This window comes from Ictalurus furcatus, chromosome 6 (assembly GCF_023375685.1).
Source record: "Ictalurus furcatus strain D&B chromosome 6, Billie_1.0, whole genome shotgun sequence".
Taxonomy (NCBI): domain Eukaryota; kingdom Metazoa; phylum Chordata; class Actinopteri; order Siluriformes; family Ictaluridae; genus Ictalurus; species Ictalurus furcatus.
Window position 1 is genome coordinate 25,255,380 of NC_071260.1, and position 18,488 is coordinate 25,273,867.

At 38.0% G+C, this 18,488-nt stretch overlaps 1 protein-coding gene across 1 annotated transcript; it reads right to left on the bottom strand.

Moving 5' to 3' along the window:
• Positions 1-1,833: 1,833 nt before the first annotated feature.
• Positions 1,834-18,052, bottom strand: snx4 (sorting nexin 4). Its single transcript, XM_053627300.1, has 14 exons — positions 17,934-18,052; positions 16,354-16,478; positions 12,476-12,614; positions 12,250-12,399; positions 11,071-11,118; positions 10,539-10,594; positions 10,266-10,338; positions 8,087-8,148; positions 7,658-7,723; positions 6,678-6,767; positions 5,858-5,957; positions 4,093-4,238; positions 3,668-3,782; positions 1,834-3,310 (listed from the first exon to the last, which is right to left on the bottom strand). Exons 1-14 carry the CDS (start codon positions 18,021-18,023, stop codon positions 3,263-3,265), a joined length of 1,308 nt encoding a protein of 435 aa, XP_053483275.1. The 5' UTR covers positions 18,024-18,052; the 3' UTR covers positions 1,834-3,262.
• Between the last annotated feature and the right edge of the window lie 436 nt (positions 18,053-18,488).

Below are 18,488 nucleotides of genomic sequence, written 5' to 3' on the forward strand. Positions count from 1 at the left end.
TTAGATACAGTTCTTTCAGTTTAAATTCTTTAAATTCCAGACTGCCAAGGCAGTTTCCTTTGGAACTAGTGAGGGTTCATAACATAGAGCAACTTGCCAGACAAATAACAGACTGCATTTATAAATGGTTTCTATAGTTTACTGCTCCCTATTGAGGATGAGAATCACTCAAGTGCTGATATTGTTCTTTATTGAGGATGAGAATCACTCAGAGCACATGGGGAATGATGAAGCAACATTTAATCTGTCAAACTCTGGTGAAGCTGGACTTGAGCACCATGTTGCAATTATCCAAAACTCCTGCCAGGGCCTTAACCTGCATTAGAGCATTCCTGTGCCATCACTTCCTTTACCCAATGGGTTAAAGTGTCTTTAGCAGGATCCCCTTACAGCACATAATAGTTGGTCAGTGACCCTGCAGTATTAAGCTCCTCAGAATTCTGCACTCATTGCCTGTTGCATTGGCTCTAACAGTTCTTGTAGTTACCTCTTTCCTGCTGATGAATCTTCTTCTCGAAAGTTGAAAAAGCCTTCACAGCAAAGAAGTGTACATTTTTTTCTTACAAAACAGCTTTGCATCCATGACTGCTTTTCACCGCACTTCCTAATGCAATTACACAGCATCAGAGGAACAATAATACCTGACTGTAGCCTGAAAGCTTCATGCATCACTATCGGAATTATGCAGCAGTTAGGGCAAGGCTCTATAAGTGCTTGCTGGAGATGCTCCAGTCCCAAACAATTTGGCAGTTGGTCATTGTTCATCATCCTGACCATGCCTCCACTGTGGCCTAACAAAAGAAATAGATCACCCTGGCCTAAAATACAAGACATTTGGAAAGAGTGAAGCAAAGCTCAACAATTCAACAAATTCAGAATTTATTAATTCATGAAATTCGTTTGCCTCACACCTCCAGGGTTCGGGTTCAAACCCCACCTCTGCCTTGTGTGTGTGTGGAGTTTGAAGTTCTCCCTGTGCTTCAGGGGTTTCCTTCCCCAGTCCAAAGACATAAGTTGTAGGCTGTTTGGTATTTTCAAATTGTCCATAGTGTGTGAATGGGTGCATGAGTGTGTGTGTGAGATTGTGCCCTGCGATGGTCTGCCTACCCCCGTCCAGTCCCCTGCTTCGTGCCAGAGTTCCCTGGGATGTCCAGGGTGTCCCTTGCCTCATGCACAGATTTAAAGGATAAGTAGTATCGGTACCGACTGGTACCAGTACTGAGGATAAATGGTATAGAAAATGGATGGATGGAAGTCTCATTCTATTAGTTGTAGACTGTTTAGACTAGAATCCAAAAAAAGCCCACAAGATGGCAGCATTTACTCAAGCTTTTCTCTTTTAAACAGGGACAAAAACATACTTATGCATTATTCTCAAATATGAAATTAATTCACTGTAAATATATAATTATAAATCATTTTAAATTTTGGTTTACATTCATAACAATGTCCTCAGCAACATCAAAACTTTTGAAACTCATTACATATGAAAAATGCAAGTTAATTAAATGCATACAATTAATTTGGACAGTATCAAAAGGGGTGTGTGTGTGTCTGTCTGTCTGTCTATCCATCTGTCTGTCAAACTCAACGGTCATTTCCAATGGTCCATACATCTCAAAATCTGCCATAGGCCACATGAAGTCATTATAACAGAGATGAAATTCAAATCATGTTTTTCTGTGGTGTTCACACTATTCTTGGACTATGGTGAAAATTATCTCCACATTTTCCTAAAGCAGATTACAATATACTTGTGAAGTCAATTTATGATAATAAAAACAATGTATAAATGCCTAAATTCATAATATAACCAGAAACCCAAACATCAAATCTTAGAAAATTCCAAGTTTATTAGTGTATGCACAATACATATTTAAACAGCAAGTTATACTACAATTATTTCCAATATGTGTAGTGAAAAAGTTATCATCTCAACATTATTGTACCATAAAATGGGAGTCAGAGTTGGAGCTGGCCAGGCTCAGACACACACAACTGTTAAATGAGGAAATTATTGTTTCCTCCTTTTCCTGCATGAGCTTCCTGTTCCTCCAGCCAGATGTATATCAAAACACTGACCAACCCACACTTCATCCCAAATGACAAATCTGGCATTCATAGTGGAAGCTGCTGCCACAAAGTAAAATATGCAACATAAGGTTTTGGATAAGGCATAAACAGCAGGCACACACATTTCCTATTAACTGAAGCATAAAAAGGGTGTGGGTGAGTAGTTATAAACAGTTTGTGTTTAACATTGCAGTGTGCAGACAGTGCTAATGATGAGCGTACAGTATGTTAGGATAAACATCAGGGCCGAGATTTCAGCTGGAAGCCACGTGAGCACAGATATAACAAACATCAATAAGCCTGCCTGCTTGCTTCACTTCCAAAGGGGAATTTGACCCCTTGTTGTCCTCGGTACATGTAATAAAAGTTAGGCTTACACTTAGATTTATGCATGTTTCAATATAATGGACATGTTCCACAAGTTCAGAGGAATTATAATGGAATGCTCCTGTATTAAGCCCCCTTAATCTCATCACTTAAGCTTTACATTTGTTTAGAAATTACTTTACAGCACCAACTGACTGTTACAAGTCGATCTCTTTTATGGCAAATATTTGACACTACTGTACTGCTGGTTTCAAAATATATAAAATATACAAAAAGTGAGGGATTTTATCATGGATGTCTGCATGAAAAACTAACTGTATTGTAATTAGTAAAAAAAAAATAATAATAATAAAATAAAAAAAAATTATGTAGTATAAAATTTCTGAAAAAATCTATCATATACTGTGATGTGCATAAAATAATTTACATCGATCTTGTTATTGACAAAACTGATTCTCTGCACAAAGAGTTTGGATATTTAATGAGTATATTTAATTCAGTATGGAAATATGGTATGCTCAAGACCAGTAAACATTATTTTAAATAAATAGAATAATCATTTCTCCTCTCTCTGTATGTTTTCAGATTTTCAAAATAGAATTAAATTGTTGTCATTTAATTGATGTGACAAAGAAAAATCACAAATTCAAAAGTTTCTGTGCCTCCAACACTCCTAGGATTGTGCTTAGGGCTCATACATACCGAGCGCCTCTGCAAGAGTGCTGATCTTGGATCAGTTTGGTCAGTCCACGTGTATTCATTGGAAGATGAAAGATAAAAACTGATCCGATATCAGCACTCTTACCCTGAGAAGTTTGTACAGCTGTGTGGCTCTGTGCTGGAACTTGGCTTGAGGCATAACTCACATCTTGCTGAAGCACTCTTTAGCGTTATTCCACACTTGAATTCCCTACAGAGGGGGGGAAAAAGAGAGAGAGAAAAAGTCAGTGGTTTGGAAGTAATGAGATGCCACTTAATTACAGGTTAAAGCCACAATCATTTGTAGACTGTTTGCATATATTGCCACTGAGCCTTGTAGGTTACATAATTTCCAAATACAATGACTCTATTTTCTCTCATTTGGAGCCAAAACAGGACATGCTGTTGCACTATTCTATTTCGAAAGCAATGAAAATGTGAATAAATCATTCAAAGAGATGATCTATTTGTTTACCACTCTTGCATTCTGTCTGTATCTTAATTTTATATAACAGCTTAAGTTAATTTGAAGAAAAAAAAAAATTCAATAATAAAATATGCTACTCACCTTTTTACACATGCTGATTTGCATGATGGCATAATTGATGAGAGCTTCTTTAAGGTCACGGTCTTTCTGCTCTTTGAACCTCTCAATGTCCACCCAAGCGTTCTTCACAAACTCCCTGCAAATAAAGCACATGCTGACTTCAGGTCTCATGCAGAGTTTTGCATTAAGAGTTAAGCTTATCTAGGATTTAATGTTGAGAAACAGAAGAGTAGTGTGTACAGACTTTTCCTTGCAGTCAACAGTGCGGAAAACTTTATATAAAATTAAAAAGCACCTCGCTAACTAACAAAACAAATCTGAAAAGGACTCTACAAGGCTGTTAATAAGATGAGTTCCTGAAGATAAGAGCATGGGAGGGCATGTACTATGATTCCACTCATAGGCGGGTTATTAAGACAGACATGGGAAAAGAGCAGAATGCTCACTCGCACTCAGTGTTTCTCTCTTTCACCATCTCCTCTCCCTCCTCAATCTGGGTCTCCAGAGTTTTCAGCTTAGCCTCCCTCTGCTCAGGAGTCTCCTGACCAAACAGCTTACTGGTCATCCCCTTGAGAGAGAAGGTCCGTATCGTCTGCAACAGGATCAAGGACAATGCGTATTTTAAATATATATATATATTAATATATACTGTATGTATATTAAAAAGTGCTTTAAAAAGACCCTTCCAATGTAGCCATCTCACTTTTCAGCATACTGTAGTATAATAATCACTTTTCACTTTAACCCCCTCCTCTTTCTTTTTAAGCAAAGTAAAATATTTTTGTTTCATTTACACTTACTCATATAGTTTAAATGTGTATATTTTGTATACAGTATTCTTATTGTAGTTATCCTTAATAAAATTTGTTTAAATTAAGTCAATAGTTGTTGCCCTGCTCTTGAGTGTTTTGTATATTTTCTGCCTTATGTTAAGTGTTAATTAACTGAGCCTCGCAACTGAGCCTGTTAACTAATTAACAGTGTTAATTAACTGAGCCTCACTGAACATGTGTTTTAACATACTGTGCAAATGCTAGGGCTGGGTGTTGCTTGAAAAATTTTGCTAGCCATCCGATAGCTTGAATTTGATACTGATAACAAAACAATAGTTATTTTAAAAGGGCTGTAATCCTTTAGCAATCACTTTGTGACATTCCTTCCTCCTCGACTTTTCTGCTCTAGTGAAATGTGTGGTTTCTCTGTGGACAACTACATTAGCTCGAGAAGAACTGGCCCTAGCATTGTTGAAGCTTCCACCTACAACATGAAACTAAACAATCTAGTTCATAGGCATCTTTTATAAAACATACAGATAATAAATTAGTATATATGCATATGGTTCATAGTATATATGCATACAGCAGTGATAAATGTAATAGAAGCAAACTTTCACTTGGAAAAGTGATAACTTACCTGCTAATATGTCCTCACTGAAAACATTCGTTTGTTTGGTCGTGTGTTTTGTCTCTAATTTCTTTAAGCAGTCAAAAATTTTCTAGACAGAGATTAATCCTGTAAAATGTTTCTTCAGATTTGACCTATTACCCAATACATTAATACGTGTGTATGTACGTGTGTCACATGCGTGCTGCTTAAAATTCCAGTAACCCCACTGTACCAATGCTTTTCTGCGGCCCTGAAGTTAAGGCATTTATTGCACTAGGAATTGTTCTTGTCTACTTTCCTGTAGTACAGCTGGACTCTGTCTTCTGCGACATGTTTATGTGCTCTCTTTTCTCTTGTGCATCAAGAAGCCAGTCAAACTCGAGAGTCATTCAGTCCTGTTTTCTGTCCTTTTTCTTTTTTGCTAGTCTTAATAAACCTTTATGATGGAATATTTGCCCAAAGTATTTAAAATAAGCACCAAATTGTTGATGCCTTTTGGGTAGCCATTTTCTATACCCAGCCATAGTAAATGCTAAACAAATTTTCACTTGACTTGACTACTTGGTGAAACATATTCACAATGAAAACTCATCTTTTGAACCTGTGATAAGAATTTGCCTCGTAGGTTCCGTCGCATTTCCAAGTCTCAAACATTTTTGAGTAGTTTACTCAATACAAAAAAAATCTTCTCTGGTCTGAGGCAGAAAAACAAACAGCTAGGCCTGCAAGGGGAATCCCTACACTACAGCTCACAGCAATGTGTTGACACTGCTAGTGAGTGCAAAGGGTTTTTTTTTCTTTTTCCTTAAGTTGATGGAGACTCACCCCAGTAGCCAGTTCCTCCCGCTGTTGCTTCTTGGAGACCAGATCCTGGGCAGCCATCTCCAGTTCAAACTGACAAAGCTCATGCTTCCTACACACTGCCCTGCAGAGACATAAAGCCAAGTCAACAAACAAAATGAAAATATATATATATAAAAATATAGCTTAATGGTGCAGCTTTGCAGAGAACAAAAATACTGAACATTCAAAACTATTTTTTTTTCCCTATTATAGTTTTAAACTGAGACAGAAAATGTTAAATTTAAGCTACATGATATGATACGATAGGATACCCTGAGATCACATCAATACCATTGTATCATGAGATTGAAAGAGACAAGACCTGCAAAAGAGAGCCTCCTGGAAATCTTTCAATGCTGCTCTGATGAGATTCCTGCCCTCTAATCAAACACATCTGGATTTGAAACTACACACTGGAAACTACATAAGGGTAGCTTTAAGGTTTAGTTCATCTTTAAGAACAGGGCTGAACACGCTTCGATTTTTTATCCACTCTGGTTCCAGGTTTTACTGTGTCTATCAGACAAGGGATAGTGATCCATAATTGGTTGCTGCATACAACTACTGCTTATGGACATATAAGACCACTGATCGTAGACGGAAACCATAATCGCATGTGAAATATCAGATTGAGGTATGTCCAGAAATGATACTCAGACATATTATCATGTTGGGATTGTTAATCAAAGAACAATTTCCTTACAAGAAAAAGACCTGATATTAAAATGGACTCATGAGAACTACAATATAACAGATGTATTACTTTTAAAACATAAGAGTATTTATTTTGGATACACTGAACCTTAAAGCCTCAGTGTAGAAAAGGTATTCCTTCAGCTGGTCAGCATAGTGTTCTTCCTCCTCCAGTATGTCATCTACGGAAGTAGCATACCTGCCAAGAGATGATGTTTCATTTGTTCAAGTGTGCCATAAACAGAAGACACAAACATGCAAAGGCAACAAATCACTGCTTATTACAAACTTCTATTCATTTACTCTACAAACAGAAATTTTAATTCAAACAAAGCAGAGAGCACAGAACAGCACATAAGAAAAACAACAATAACCCGATGTTTTAATCGCATTACAGTCTACTTCATTACAAAGACAAACTTTACCACAAGAAACAACACTGAGTTGCTTGCGAACACATCAAGTTCAGTCACATTCAAGGGAGTCTGACTAAAGAAACATGAACCAGGGTGCCCAAAAAAAGAATTCAAATAAGCCTGATGACCGATGAACTGTTTCCGTCTCACACAGTGCGACTGGCAGCTGCCTGAGCGCTGCATGGATGACCTCTGACCCCACAGCTGAGTGCTGCAATCTGGAAGCCATCAGAAAAAAAAAGGGGGGGGGGGGGCTGGCTAGTCTCATGAGCAAAGAGTGATTCTTGAGAGATGCTCGTACAACTAGTCAAAGATACAAAAACTCTGCAAAAATTTACTGCCCATGGAAGCTGCATATACATTAGCTGATGGCCAGCCAAAATGAAATGTAACTCTCCCAAGGGCTCAGTTTCCTGGTTACATGTTACAGGGGTCAGGGAGGGGAGGGCAAGCCTTTCTGGAAACCTAAGCATTTTCAAATCAATCCCACAAATGTGTTTTACAGCTCTGGACAGAGAATCAGATTAGCGTGCTGCAGGGCATCACTCAAAAATCTTGCAACACAAACCTGCACTAATCCTTTGAAGGTTGCATGAGAGCCGCTCATGAAAGTACCGGCAACTCCCTATTAAGAAGGAAGTAGTGTGTGTGTGTGCGCGCAAAATAAACTCACGCATCCATATGATGCCCTGCACTCTGCAGTCCGTCTCCCATCTCTTTCTCAATGGCGCTCCACTCACTGTCCAGACCAAAACAGTAACACGTATAATTATCTGATATTATATTACATAAAACATAACCTGGTTTTTACAAGAAGCTTGAACTCTTAACAGGATTTCAAATTTAACTCTTCAAATGGCCCTAAAAGCATAATTTTTAACAGTATTGAAAATCTTAAAGAAACAAACCGTATCTTGGTTCATTATTCAGGTTCATTACTCAGACTGCTTTAAGATGAATGGATGAGTAAATACGCCTACTAAAAAGTTTACACTAAACATAAAAACAGATCACAAAAGATCAGTAACATCAAATGTCGTAATAAACCAGGCAAAACCATGCAGTGTCCACTCAGCTGTCGCATCGTATGCAAGAAGCCCACCTGAAGACTCGGCCGTAATTTCCATGCACTTTGTAGACACCATAAAGACGGTCAGCCACTCTCTAAGTGAAGAGAGTATTTTGGTTACTTTACTAGTGCCTCCATCATAGATTTAATGTCAAACATATCAACGTGTTACATATCAATTCAAGCACTAAATTCTTAGATTTTTATAAATGGTGGTAATTTCATAACAAAATACTGGTGCAAATAACATGACTTAGCGTGACTTTGAGTAATGTAGTGCAAGCATTATTGGAGGAAAAAGTATGGTTGGTGATGTTCATTTTTCAAAATTACAAAGTCAGTTGAAAGTTTAAACTTGTCATTTAAATGAATACCCAAGTAGAACTTTCAAACAAAGACAATGTGAAAAAACACTTGTGATGATGTGGCACATAGTGAGGGAAATCTTTTTGACTGTTAACATTATCCACATTCAGAGTGCTTGTCACAGTAATGTTAAGATATAACACAGTGGGCAGGGCAGCCAATGTGATGGACATATTATAAGGTCTTATCAGACTCTGGCGTACTGTTACTCATGTGAATCCAGAAGTATCCATACTCTATTTGACCAAAAGTTTGTGGACACCTGACCATCATACCAATATGAGCTTTTTGAACATTCCATTCCAGTTTTAGTCCTTATTCTGTTGTTATAATAACGTCCACTCTTCTGTGAAGGCTTTGCACTAGAGTTTGGATTGTGGTTGTTGAAAGTTGTGCTCATTCAGCCACAAGAGCATTAGTGAGGTCAGGCTCTGATGTTGGGTGAGGAAGCCTGGGGTGCAGTCAGCATTCCAGTTCATCCCAAAGGTGCTGAGTGGGGTTGAGGTCAGGGCTCTGTGCAGGTCCCTCGAGTTCTGTTATTCGAATCTTTTTGAACCATATCTTCATGGACCACTTTGTGCAAAGGGGCCTTGTTATGCTGAAACAGGTTGGGGCCTCTTAGTTCCAGTGAAGGGAAAATTGTAATGCTACAGCATACAAAAGACATACTATACAATTGTGTGATTCCAACTTTGTGGAAACAGTTTGGGGAAAGAACACATATGGGTGTGATGGTCAGGTGTCCACATACTTTTGGCCATATAGTGTACATCTGTCCTTTAGCATCACATGGAGCGGTCATCATTTCCGTCTCAAACAATAAACCATTAAAGGTTTGCCATTGCATTCAGTGGAACTGTTATCAGAGTTCACTAAATGGAAGAAAACCGAATCTAGTGATTCTCTGGTTATAAAGAGTAGGTCACTACATTAAGTTATAAATGGTGGTTATCCAATTTGAGTGATGCTTTACGATAGTTCTGTCATAAATGCATTACCAATTTATGTTCTGCACTATTTCTAGCTCCTCTGACATGTCCCTGTTCCTTGGCAAGAAAGACAACCAAATTCATCAGAGATACATAATAATAGTAATGGTCAACTGGCAACTGAAATAAAGGCAAATGTGAAAATCACAGATTTATTACAGTAAAGTGTTGTACTCTCCGGTGGAAAATCTCTATAAATTCATGCTGACCTCCATGTCTCAGATTAGTAAAAGATAACCTACATGTCCAAAAACTGCTTCCACCTGTGAGCAAATTTTATCTACGGATGGAAGTTCTTGCTAAAGTGCTGGCAGCTCAGTCTCATACTGTCAACCCTGTTGAGTATTTCTTTGAGGAAATTTTCCTCACTGTGTGAAAACTATTCATTTCCCTTGCAATAAATCTCATAATAGCTTTTGTTCATACACATTCAAAAACTCTCATGCTTTTCTCAAACGCTCTGATAATAGCTGAATGTAGCTTGAATGTATCAGAGTTACTGTTGCATATTAGGCTCGAGATTTGTGATGGCATCTTCATGTCTTTTTAGCTATCTCAATAGCGTCATTTAAATTCATTGTAAAAAAGAAAAAGGAGAAAAAAAAAAGGAAAACAACTTCAGTATTCTTCTTCTTAGCAACAGTGTCAGTAATGCTGTATAGCCTAGCTGCTGTACTGTTTCAGTTTTTAAGTGCACATATGGTCATTTTCATTCACGCTCATGCAAAATTAAGCAGCGTCTCAAGACTGCAGTCATCAAGACTGCGATTTTATCAAATTCGCCAAGCCTAGCAGAGAGGCAGTGTTTAGTATGCAGTGTTTTGTAGTATGTGTGTGTGGCAGCTGTTAGTACTCACTGCTCGCACACGCAGCAGCTGTGATATAACAGACTGGAGCTCATCTCCATAGTGCTTCATATCTGAAAACTTCCTGTGAGAGGGAGGGAGGGGGAGAGAGAGAGAGAGAGAGAGAGAGAGAGAGAGAGAGAGAGAGAGAGAGAGAAAGACTTATACGGTATATAATAAGATGTGACACTCCTATGTGAAATGGTACTCTTTTACCTTAAAAATTACAACAGAATTTAGGGGGATGACTACTTCAGTCAAACAAAACCTTTGTACGTCACTTACTTGTCGGGATTCTTCACCCGGAATGTAGCATTTAAAGCCTTCAACCTCGAATCTGCCTGGAAAAGTAGGAAGAATTACAGTACGTGGGATGTACGTGTTTGTGCACCTGTTTGTGAACAGCGACAACACTCCCTTTAAAGGAATGCTACTAACATCCACACACTAACAAATATCCATAATCACATGTGTAGAAAGAAAGAACACTGCTGCTCTCTCTCTGACTTGATCCTGACAGCTCAAATAGACTTGCTGTAGTTATTTATATAAACTTGCTTATACTGATAAAAAGATTATTCACTGAAGTAGCGCTTTAATTGCCTGGTGTCATTACACGTTTATCATTCCAGCCGTGCTCAGAGAGATTACACAGTAATGATGCCGATTCAGCCAACTCCACATGACTGTTGCATATCAAATTATGATTAGGAACACATGGTGGAGAGACAGATGGTCAAATAATGCCATTACAAAGACTATAAAGGGTCTCAGAGAGGGCATAAGAACAAACAGACATAAATCACTAATGGAATACCTTTGCCTGAAATCCAGTCTCAAATACAACTTCCTTCCAACCCTGTTCCTGTGGGACAGAGAGGATGTAGTTTTGACATTGACAAAAACCATCATGGTCATAAGAGCACATAGTAATATACTGTGATAACGTAACCAACAGACCAAATTCTGCTGTGGAAACAAAACAAGTTTAAAACAGAGAGCCAACACAGCCATGCTTTTCTGATTAAATCCGTCAGGGGAAATTAATGAGTGTGTACATAGTGCTCAAACGGTCTTCCCACTGTCAGAGTTCTTGCTCTATATTTATGGAAATAGGTAACTGAAAAAGTAAAATCTGAGTTATTATTGAACACATGACCGGCAAGTCATCGTCAGGGTCACAATCATTCATCCCGTTTATCCTGCACTGGGTCATTGACCGGAAACTTATTCCAGGAACACTGGGCACGAGGCCGGAATACACCCTTGATGGGACGCCAGTCCATCTCTCTCTCTCTCTCTCTCTCTCTCTCTCTCTCTCTCTCTCTCTCACACACACACACACACACACACATATCAAGGGGCAATTTAGAGGAGCCACCTACAGACATGTTGCCAGAGAACCCAGAGGACACCAACATGGACACTGGCGAAACATGCAAAACTACACACAGTAACCCAAACTCAGAATCAAACTGGGGATACTGGAGCTGTGAGGTGGAAATGCTAAAAGTTGTTCCACCATGCTGTCTCACAAGTGGTAATGCATTGTAAAATATAAGAGCCAATCATACGCCATTATACAAATTCGGGTTTAGCAAAGGGTAGGGAACAAGTCCGCGTTTCTGAAATCTGCATCCACGTCCGAGCAAACGTTTTTTTAAGTAACTATGGATAGCAGCTTAGTCTCATATGGTCAATCAAAAATGTCAAGTGTTTCTTTAAGGACATTATCTTCATTTTGTGGAAAACTAGAAACTTTCTTGCAATGAAATATACAATCCGGATTTCTTGAGGAGTGCCTCTGTGCCTTCTTTACTGTCTAATGACTTTTCTGACCTGGAACTGCCATGTAAAACAATTTATTATCCAATAAAGAAAAACAAGTTATAGATAGTGTTGAGGTGATCATATATTCGGAATATAATTCTTAAAAACCCGTATGCTACCAGACCATAAGAGAAGCTAGATCCTTAGTTAATTTTTTCCCTGTTACCTCAGTGAGGAAGGAGTAGAAGATCTTGTCATTGGACAGAACGGGATGGGAGGCAACCCGGAGCAGGAAGTTCTCTAGCCCCACCCTTCTCCTCTCCACAAAGTCCGGATCCATGTTGTCTGCAGATAGTTTGTGCCACACAAATTCAGCCTGCAAAAACAGTAAACACAATCAGCCACAATCCCACAAATGTCTGCATGCATGTAATGTGAGAAGCTTCACTTACGCGTTTCTCAGGCAAAGGCGGGACAACTATGAATGGATAGGTGACTAACAAATAGTTTCTGAGAAGCTCGAACTCGCTGTAGCGCCTCCACAGAGAGTCAGGGGCAGGACTGGTACTCTCAGACACAGCATCCATTGGCCTTTTTAGAAAAGAATTTAACAAGACTTAATTGTGTACTTCCAAAGCAAATAACAGCAGAAGATAATCTGTATAAAAATTGAGTAGTATTATAACATTACTTAATAAAAGAGCATTCAAGTAGACAACAGTACTGGAAGCCTGCGATCAACTGGAATTAAACCCTCTTATAAATGGTTTATATTTCTGCATCAAAGTATATTTGTTTATGGGTAAGCATGGCATCTCCAAAAGCATAACAGTGCCATGGTGCTCTGTTCCAATAAGTGTTTGTTGTGATATGACAAAAGAAAAAAGTCTGTGAACTTTCAACAGACTCTGACTTGCATGACATCAGACATCTTAAAACAATAGTGCATTAATCCCAATTTCCTATGTGGAAGTGAAGCTATTTTGTGAATAAAGACTTAGTTTTTTTTGCACACACAAAGCATTCGTATAGATTCATAAAATTGGGATTAACCCGCTGGAGTCACATGGATTACTATTACGATGCCTTTATGAACTTTTTGGCGATTGAAAGTTTTGGTTACATGGACTGTAAATGGATTGACAGAAGTGTCCCAGATTTCATTACAAACGTCTTCATTTGTGTTCCGAAGATGGATGAGTCTTATGGGTTTTGAACGACATGACATGAGTGACTGATGACAGAACTTTTATTTTTGGGTGAACTATCCTTTTAAGAGCTTATACAAACACATAGTACAAGTTTAACTGTGACACGTAAACACAGTGTCTTCAAACTATAATTTTACTAATTCAAGGCAGCTAATATCAAGGTCCACTAATACAAAGTCCACCAAAGCATTACTAGTATACTCCAGTGGAAAAATCACAAGCCTAGCTACATTGTAAATGTATCAACTTTCAGTGTTGTCTTGCCTGTTTGGAGTTTTATGTCCACATTTTGTAAATCCACAATACTGTTTAAAAAATAAATAAACAAACAAATAAATAAATAAATGGCTTTGCCCTCAACGTGTTCTCTAATATTTTAATGTATAAAAAAAAAAAATCACAAGAAACAACATATAGAACATTCATATTTTGTTTCCACAGTTTTACAGCACACACTCTATATGTGCAATAATACACTAGACTTAATAAGACAGAGAGAGAGATACAGAGGGTGAGAAAGAGACAGGGATATGAGGGAAACTATGAAACAATAATTCAGGATCCTGAACGCTCCAAGGGGGAAATAAGAGCACATAATGGGCGCTGCGCTAATAACCTGGAGTAGAAAGGCAGAACGTGTACGCTCGCTGGGAGGCATTCTCCACCAAAATCCAGTCGCCCCAAAGTTAACCCAGTCACGCTCTCTCTGTAGCTTGGGATAAGTAAATACAGGCTATATATATGTATGTATGTGTGTGTGTACATTTGCAAAACATGTGTTTCCTTTCATGGGCCTCTATAACAAAACAGCTCTGTGTATTGAACTTTGAGACCAGAGCAGGATTTTTTGTGTCTTCCCTGTTTGCAACATTTTGTTTTAAAAAAGAAGCAACAGTGATACATTCTGTATTTCCACTCAATACTGAGACTCAACAGGATCTTTCTGCAAACTGTGATACAGCTGTTTTGTTTTCTGAAACTGAACGGAACACAACTGGAATACAAAAAAGTGAGTTAGATGAAACAGGAAAAAGGCAAACGTGCTTAAGAACGTATGTCATGTGACAGGCAGGGACGTGTCTACAGCTCTGAAGTAAACACAGCGTGTGACTACCCAAACTGCTTACTCTGCATCCATGTCAAAAGTGGCACGTCGGTTTTCAGCACAGAGCATTTTTGTGAGTAAAAATATAAAGTAAAATAGAGAAACCTTTGTCCTAGAGAGTTCCTGACCAGTAGCACATGACTGTGTGTTGAGAGCCGCACAGCACCGTTGAGCCTGACCATAAGCGCCGGACAGTCCGAGTCACACAGAGAGGATGAGATGTGTAAACAATAAAGCATTGTGTGACGTTGGAACAAATCTCCAGCCCAATGTTATTATTCACACTTGAGCTGTAGGTCAAGTTTGGCTTTACACCATCCTGGCGTTTCTCTAGGAGCTTACAATGAGGTTGCTATCCCAGTGTTTGTGTGTATATTACATTTGCAGAGATAAAAACTTGAATACAAGTGCCAGAAAAAATATTCAAATAAAAGTTTTACATTAGGCATGTTCATAAAGAGATGATTAGATGAGGTACAGAGATTAACCTGATATTAACCTGACATAAGAAAATAATTAATCGCATTTAATCTCTCAACAATTATATCAAAACAATTGCACATTACCATACTAAAATGTACATCTGAAATACACAGCCAAGACTACAAATTATGTTATGCATCCATGATGCTTAACTGTAATGGGCCTCAATTTAACATTTTGTAAGTAAAGTTGTAAACCAAACTAAATAAATTTCCACCAAATTCACAAAAGGTTCAGAAATGCAGATTTTCTTCGTATTCATGCACGTATTTTGAACACCTGTAAAGTGCAAAGACGCAGCTTGTTTGCACGTAGTGACACCCACAAAACTAAAATTCAAGTGAACACAAAATGAACAATCAGGATATAACCTAAAAACAGAAGTGGAAGATATTTTGACTCTAAATGAACAATGGAAGAAAGGCAGAAATGGAAGTTCTTTTGACTCACTTCTATGCCAATTTTTTAAACAATATACAATATTAATAATAATAAACCAGCGCTGAAACTTCTGTCAGCTGAGGCATTTATTTACGGTTTAAAGCTATGCACAGACAGACCGACAGTCCTCTGTTTATACAGCACCATTTCTTTTATCATAATTCAGCAATTAGTTTTATTTGTCTTCATTTATGGGTTTGCATTACCTCGTGTTCTTTTTTATTCTTTAATTAATGCCAATAATATAAAATGACTGGTTTTCACAAAATGTTCTTGATGATACTGTTAGTATCTGACCTAGTGAACTAGCATGAGGATGTGTTTTTGATAGAGACTCCAAAGCACTTCTATAAGTCGCGCTGGATAAGGACGTCTGCTAACATAAACATAATATAATAAACATAATAGCTGTAAACATAATAAAAATAAGCAATTTAAACCCGATATTCCATATATAAAAGTGCAGAAATCCATACAAATTATATGATTTGAAGTCGATCAAGGTTTACGTAGTTGTAGGCCGTCGGGAGCTACAAATAAATCTCTTCATGTCCAGCTTGATAAATGAGGCACATTGTTGTTACTCTTTAAGAGTGACACAGAGGTTTCACACATTTCTCCATTTCAAAATTCCACAGTTTTCCAGACATTTCTGTAGGTTCATCAGTCCATGATATAATATCTGAAGAATAAGCTAGTTGCCTAGCTTATGCCTACAGTCATATCTATACAACTGATATGATTGTTTAGATATTGTGTCTATACAATCATATCTATACAATGTAGTCCATCTGTTCTTCTGCAAAACTTGTCAGTTGCCCTCTACTTTGTCCATCAGAGGAGCAAATATTATTTCATTGGTAGATGATTCTCAGCAGAGCCTTAACACTGACTCTGGTGTTAGTATATGTATATCAGACATGTTCCTGGGGTTGTTTAACACCTCATTATCACTGGTATCTTGAGAAACAGACCAGCCGCTAACAATGTAAACCAGTACTAAAACGGAGTAGTTTTTAAAGTAAAATGGTCAGACTGAAATATGGTCAGAATGTGTAAGGATAATAGGTGGGTCCTTGAAGTAACATACCTTGTTTCAATGAGGTATACAGTGTAGGTTTCCTGCATGCTGACTGCATTCTTTCCTGTTCTTTTCTCTGCCTCAGCTACACTTATCTCCATCTTCTTCAAAAGGTTTGCCCCCTTCTCAACCATCTGCAGAAAGAACGTCAACTTAAACTCAGAGTGAGCAATATGTACACTTAAAAAGAAGGGAAAGGGGGTGGAAACACATGCATTACGCCTCGGTTATTGTACCGTACTCTGTAGAAATTTTGTTGTTGGTTATATTTGCGAATGTCCCCTGAAACTGATTTGTTGTACAACTGAAGCTGCAGGAATTACATTTTTTTAAGGGGGGGGGGGGGGGGGGGGTCATGTCTAAATCCAACAAGCTGGATAAGTCAACATTATGTTGATAGTTTTAATAGCACTGTCTGGGTTTAAAATTACTCAATCACGACAAATGAAACCTCATCCAAGTTTAATTATCAAATGGACAGCAAGAAGGAAAGGTCAGCGTAAAAAACGCTGCTCAGCATTTCATATTTGCATTACATTCTGCAAACAAAGTTGAAATGCACACATTATACTGTACATCAGTATGTTACCAACATTAAAACCACTGTTTGGGAATAACAGCACAAGAAATATAGGTTTTATTTTCCTTTTGTTTGTTTTTTTTAAACAGTGTGCATGTTCTGAATCCTTGCTGAACATCTGCCGAATTTCAAATGCTGAGCCAACTGCACTGATTCAAATTGTCTACCTCAAAATGTTAGTATGAAACCAAGCCAAGCCAACCTCACAACTATTTTAAATAGATTAACATCTGTAACATGAACTGTGTGGTCCAAGGCGTGGCCATTCCCATAGCAAAACTAATCAGACCCAAAGGTGTGCACGAAATTCTATTTCATGGATTATTAGGATGTAAACATGAATGCTTTTTATTCCCATTTAGCTACTAGTTGGATTATGACCGGATTATTAAGAAGAATGGAGAGGTAGTTAATGTCTAAATTATCCGGTTTTGAGCAGATGACAGATCACGTGACACTCATACACCCGCAATACGCCTTCTAACCAAAAGGTATAACTCGGGTTGAACGTTCTGTCAGACTTGTTCTTTTAACACAATTACACGATTAAAATATACGTACTAATTAATGATGAGGTGTATATTTAGGTCATGATAAAGTTTTGTGGTTAAACACTTTGCTGTTAGCTAGCTAGCCACGTTTATTGGCTAGCTAAAAAAAAATAAAAAAAACAAAGAAACAAAACAAAACAAAACAAAAAAAACCAACAGCAACCATAGTAAACAACAATCAGTGCAACGGTCACATCACACCTTTCATTTATAAATGAAAGTACAGTAGCTAGCTCAGTAACGACGCTGGGGGTTTGGAGCTTGCGAATTCCGAGCGCTGACCGGCAGAGAAAGAGAAAGAGAGAGAGAAAGAACGAGAAAAAGAGATCCTCCAGCTGCAAGTCAGAGATCAGGCAACCCCGAGGACTCACACACGGCCTGCTCCCTCAACTCATCCTTCTCGCTCTCACTCTCCTGGCAATAAACATAATTAAAGACACAAGTCGCTACAATTTTACCGTGTTTTTAATGTTGTTTTCTAACGCTGAAGGTGTGACATCGGTGTTTCCCACCACAGCTATATCCTCGCTTCCCGAATCCGCCATCATCCCTACTATGTTGTGGTTAGCCGCGCGCATGCGCACCTCACCACTCAGAAACTTGTATCGTTGATTAATTGCAAACAGCATGCGTTATGCCTATAATAATAGATAGATAGATAGATAGATAGCCATCGTCCTGTTATTCTGATGTTTATTAGGTTATTAGGGTTGATTCTAACCCTCAGTAACTTAAATATATAATCTGAACATCAATTTTAATTAAACTAGAAAAATTCTACCCTTAAATCCAACTGGAAAATGTACTAATTATACAATACCATAATATGCTACATCGCATACATGATATCCATGAGATACATAATATGATCTGGTTGTTGTTGTTGTTGTTTTTAAACACTATCTGAAAGGGGTCCCTGGCTAAAGAGAACTGATATAGGCTACAAATTTTAACATGAAATAAACCAGCATTTATTTTCTTTATTTGATTCAGTAGACAGTTCATGTATTGGC

What these genes read in the sequence shown, in the direction of transcription:
- snx4 (XM_053627300.1), bottom strand. Translation starts at nt 18,023, where the DNA reads ATGATGGCGGATTCGGGAAGCGAGGATATAGCTGTGGTGGGAAACACC. An exon ending in AGCTGCTGCGTGTGCGAGCA is followed by an intron (nt 8,149 to 10,265) that starts GTGAGTACTAAC and finishes CTCTTCACTTAG; the next exon opens with AGAGTGGCTGACCGTCTTTA. An exon ending in TTCTACACTGAGGCTTTAAG is followed by an intron (nt 5,958 to 6,677) that starts GTTCAGTGTATC and finishes ATGTCTCTGCAG; the next exon opens with GGCAGTGTGTAGGAAGCATG.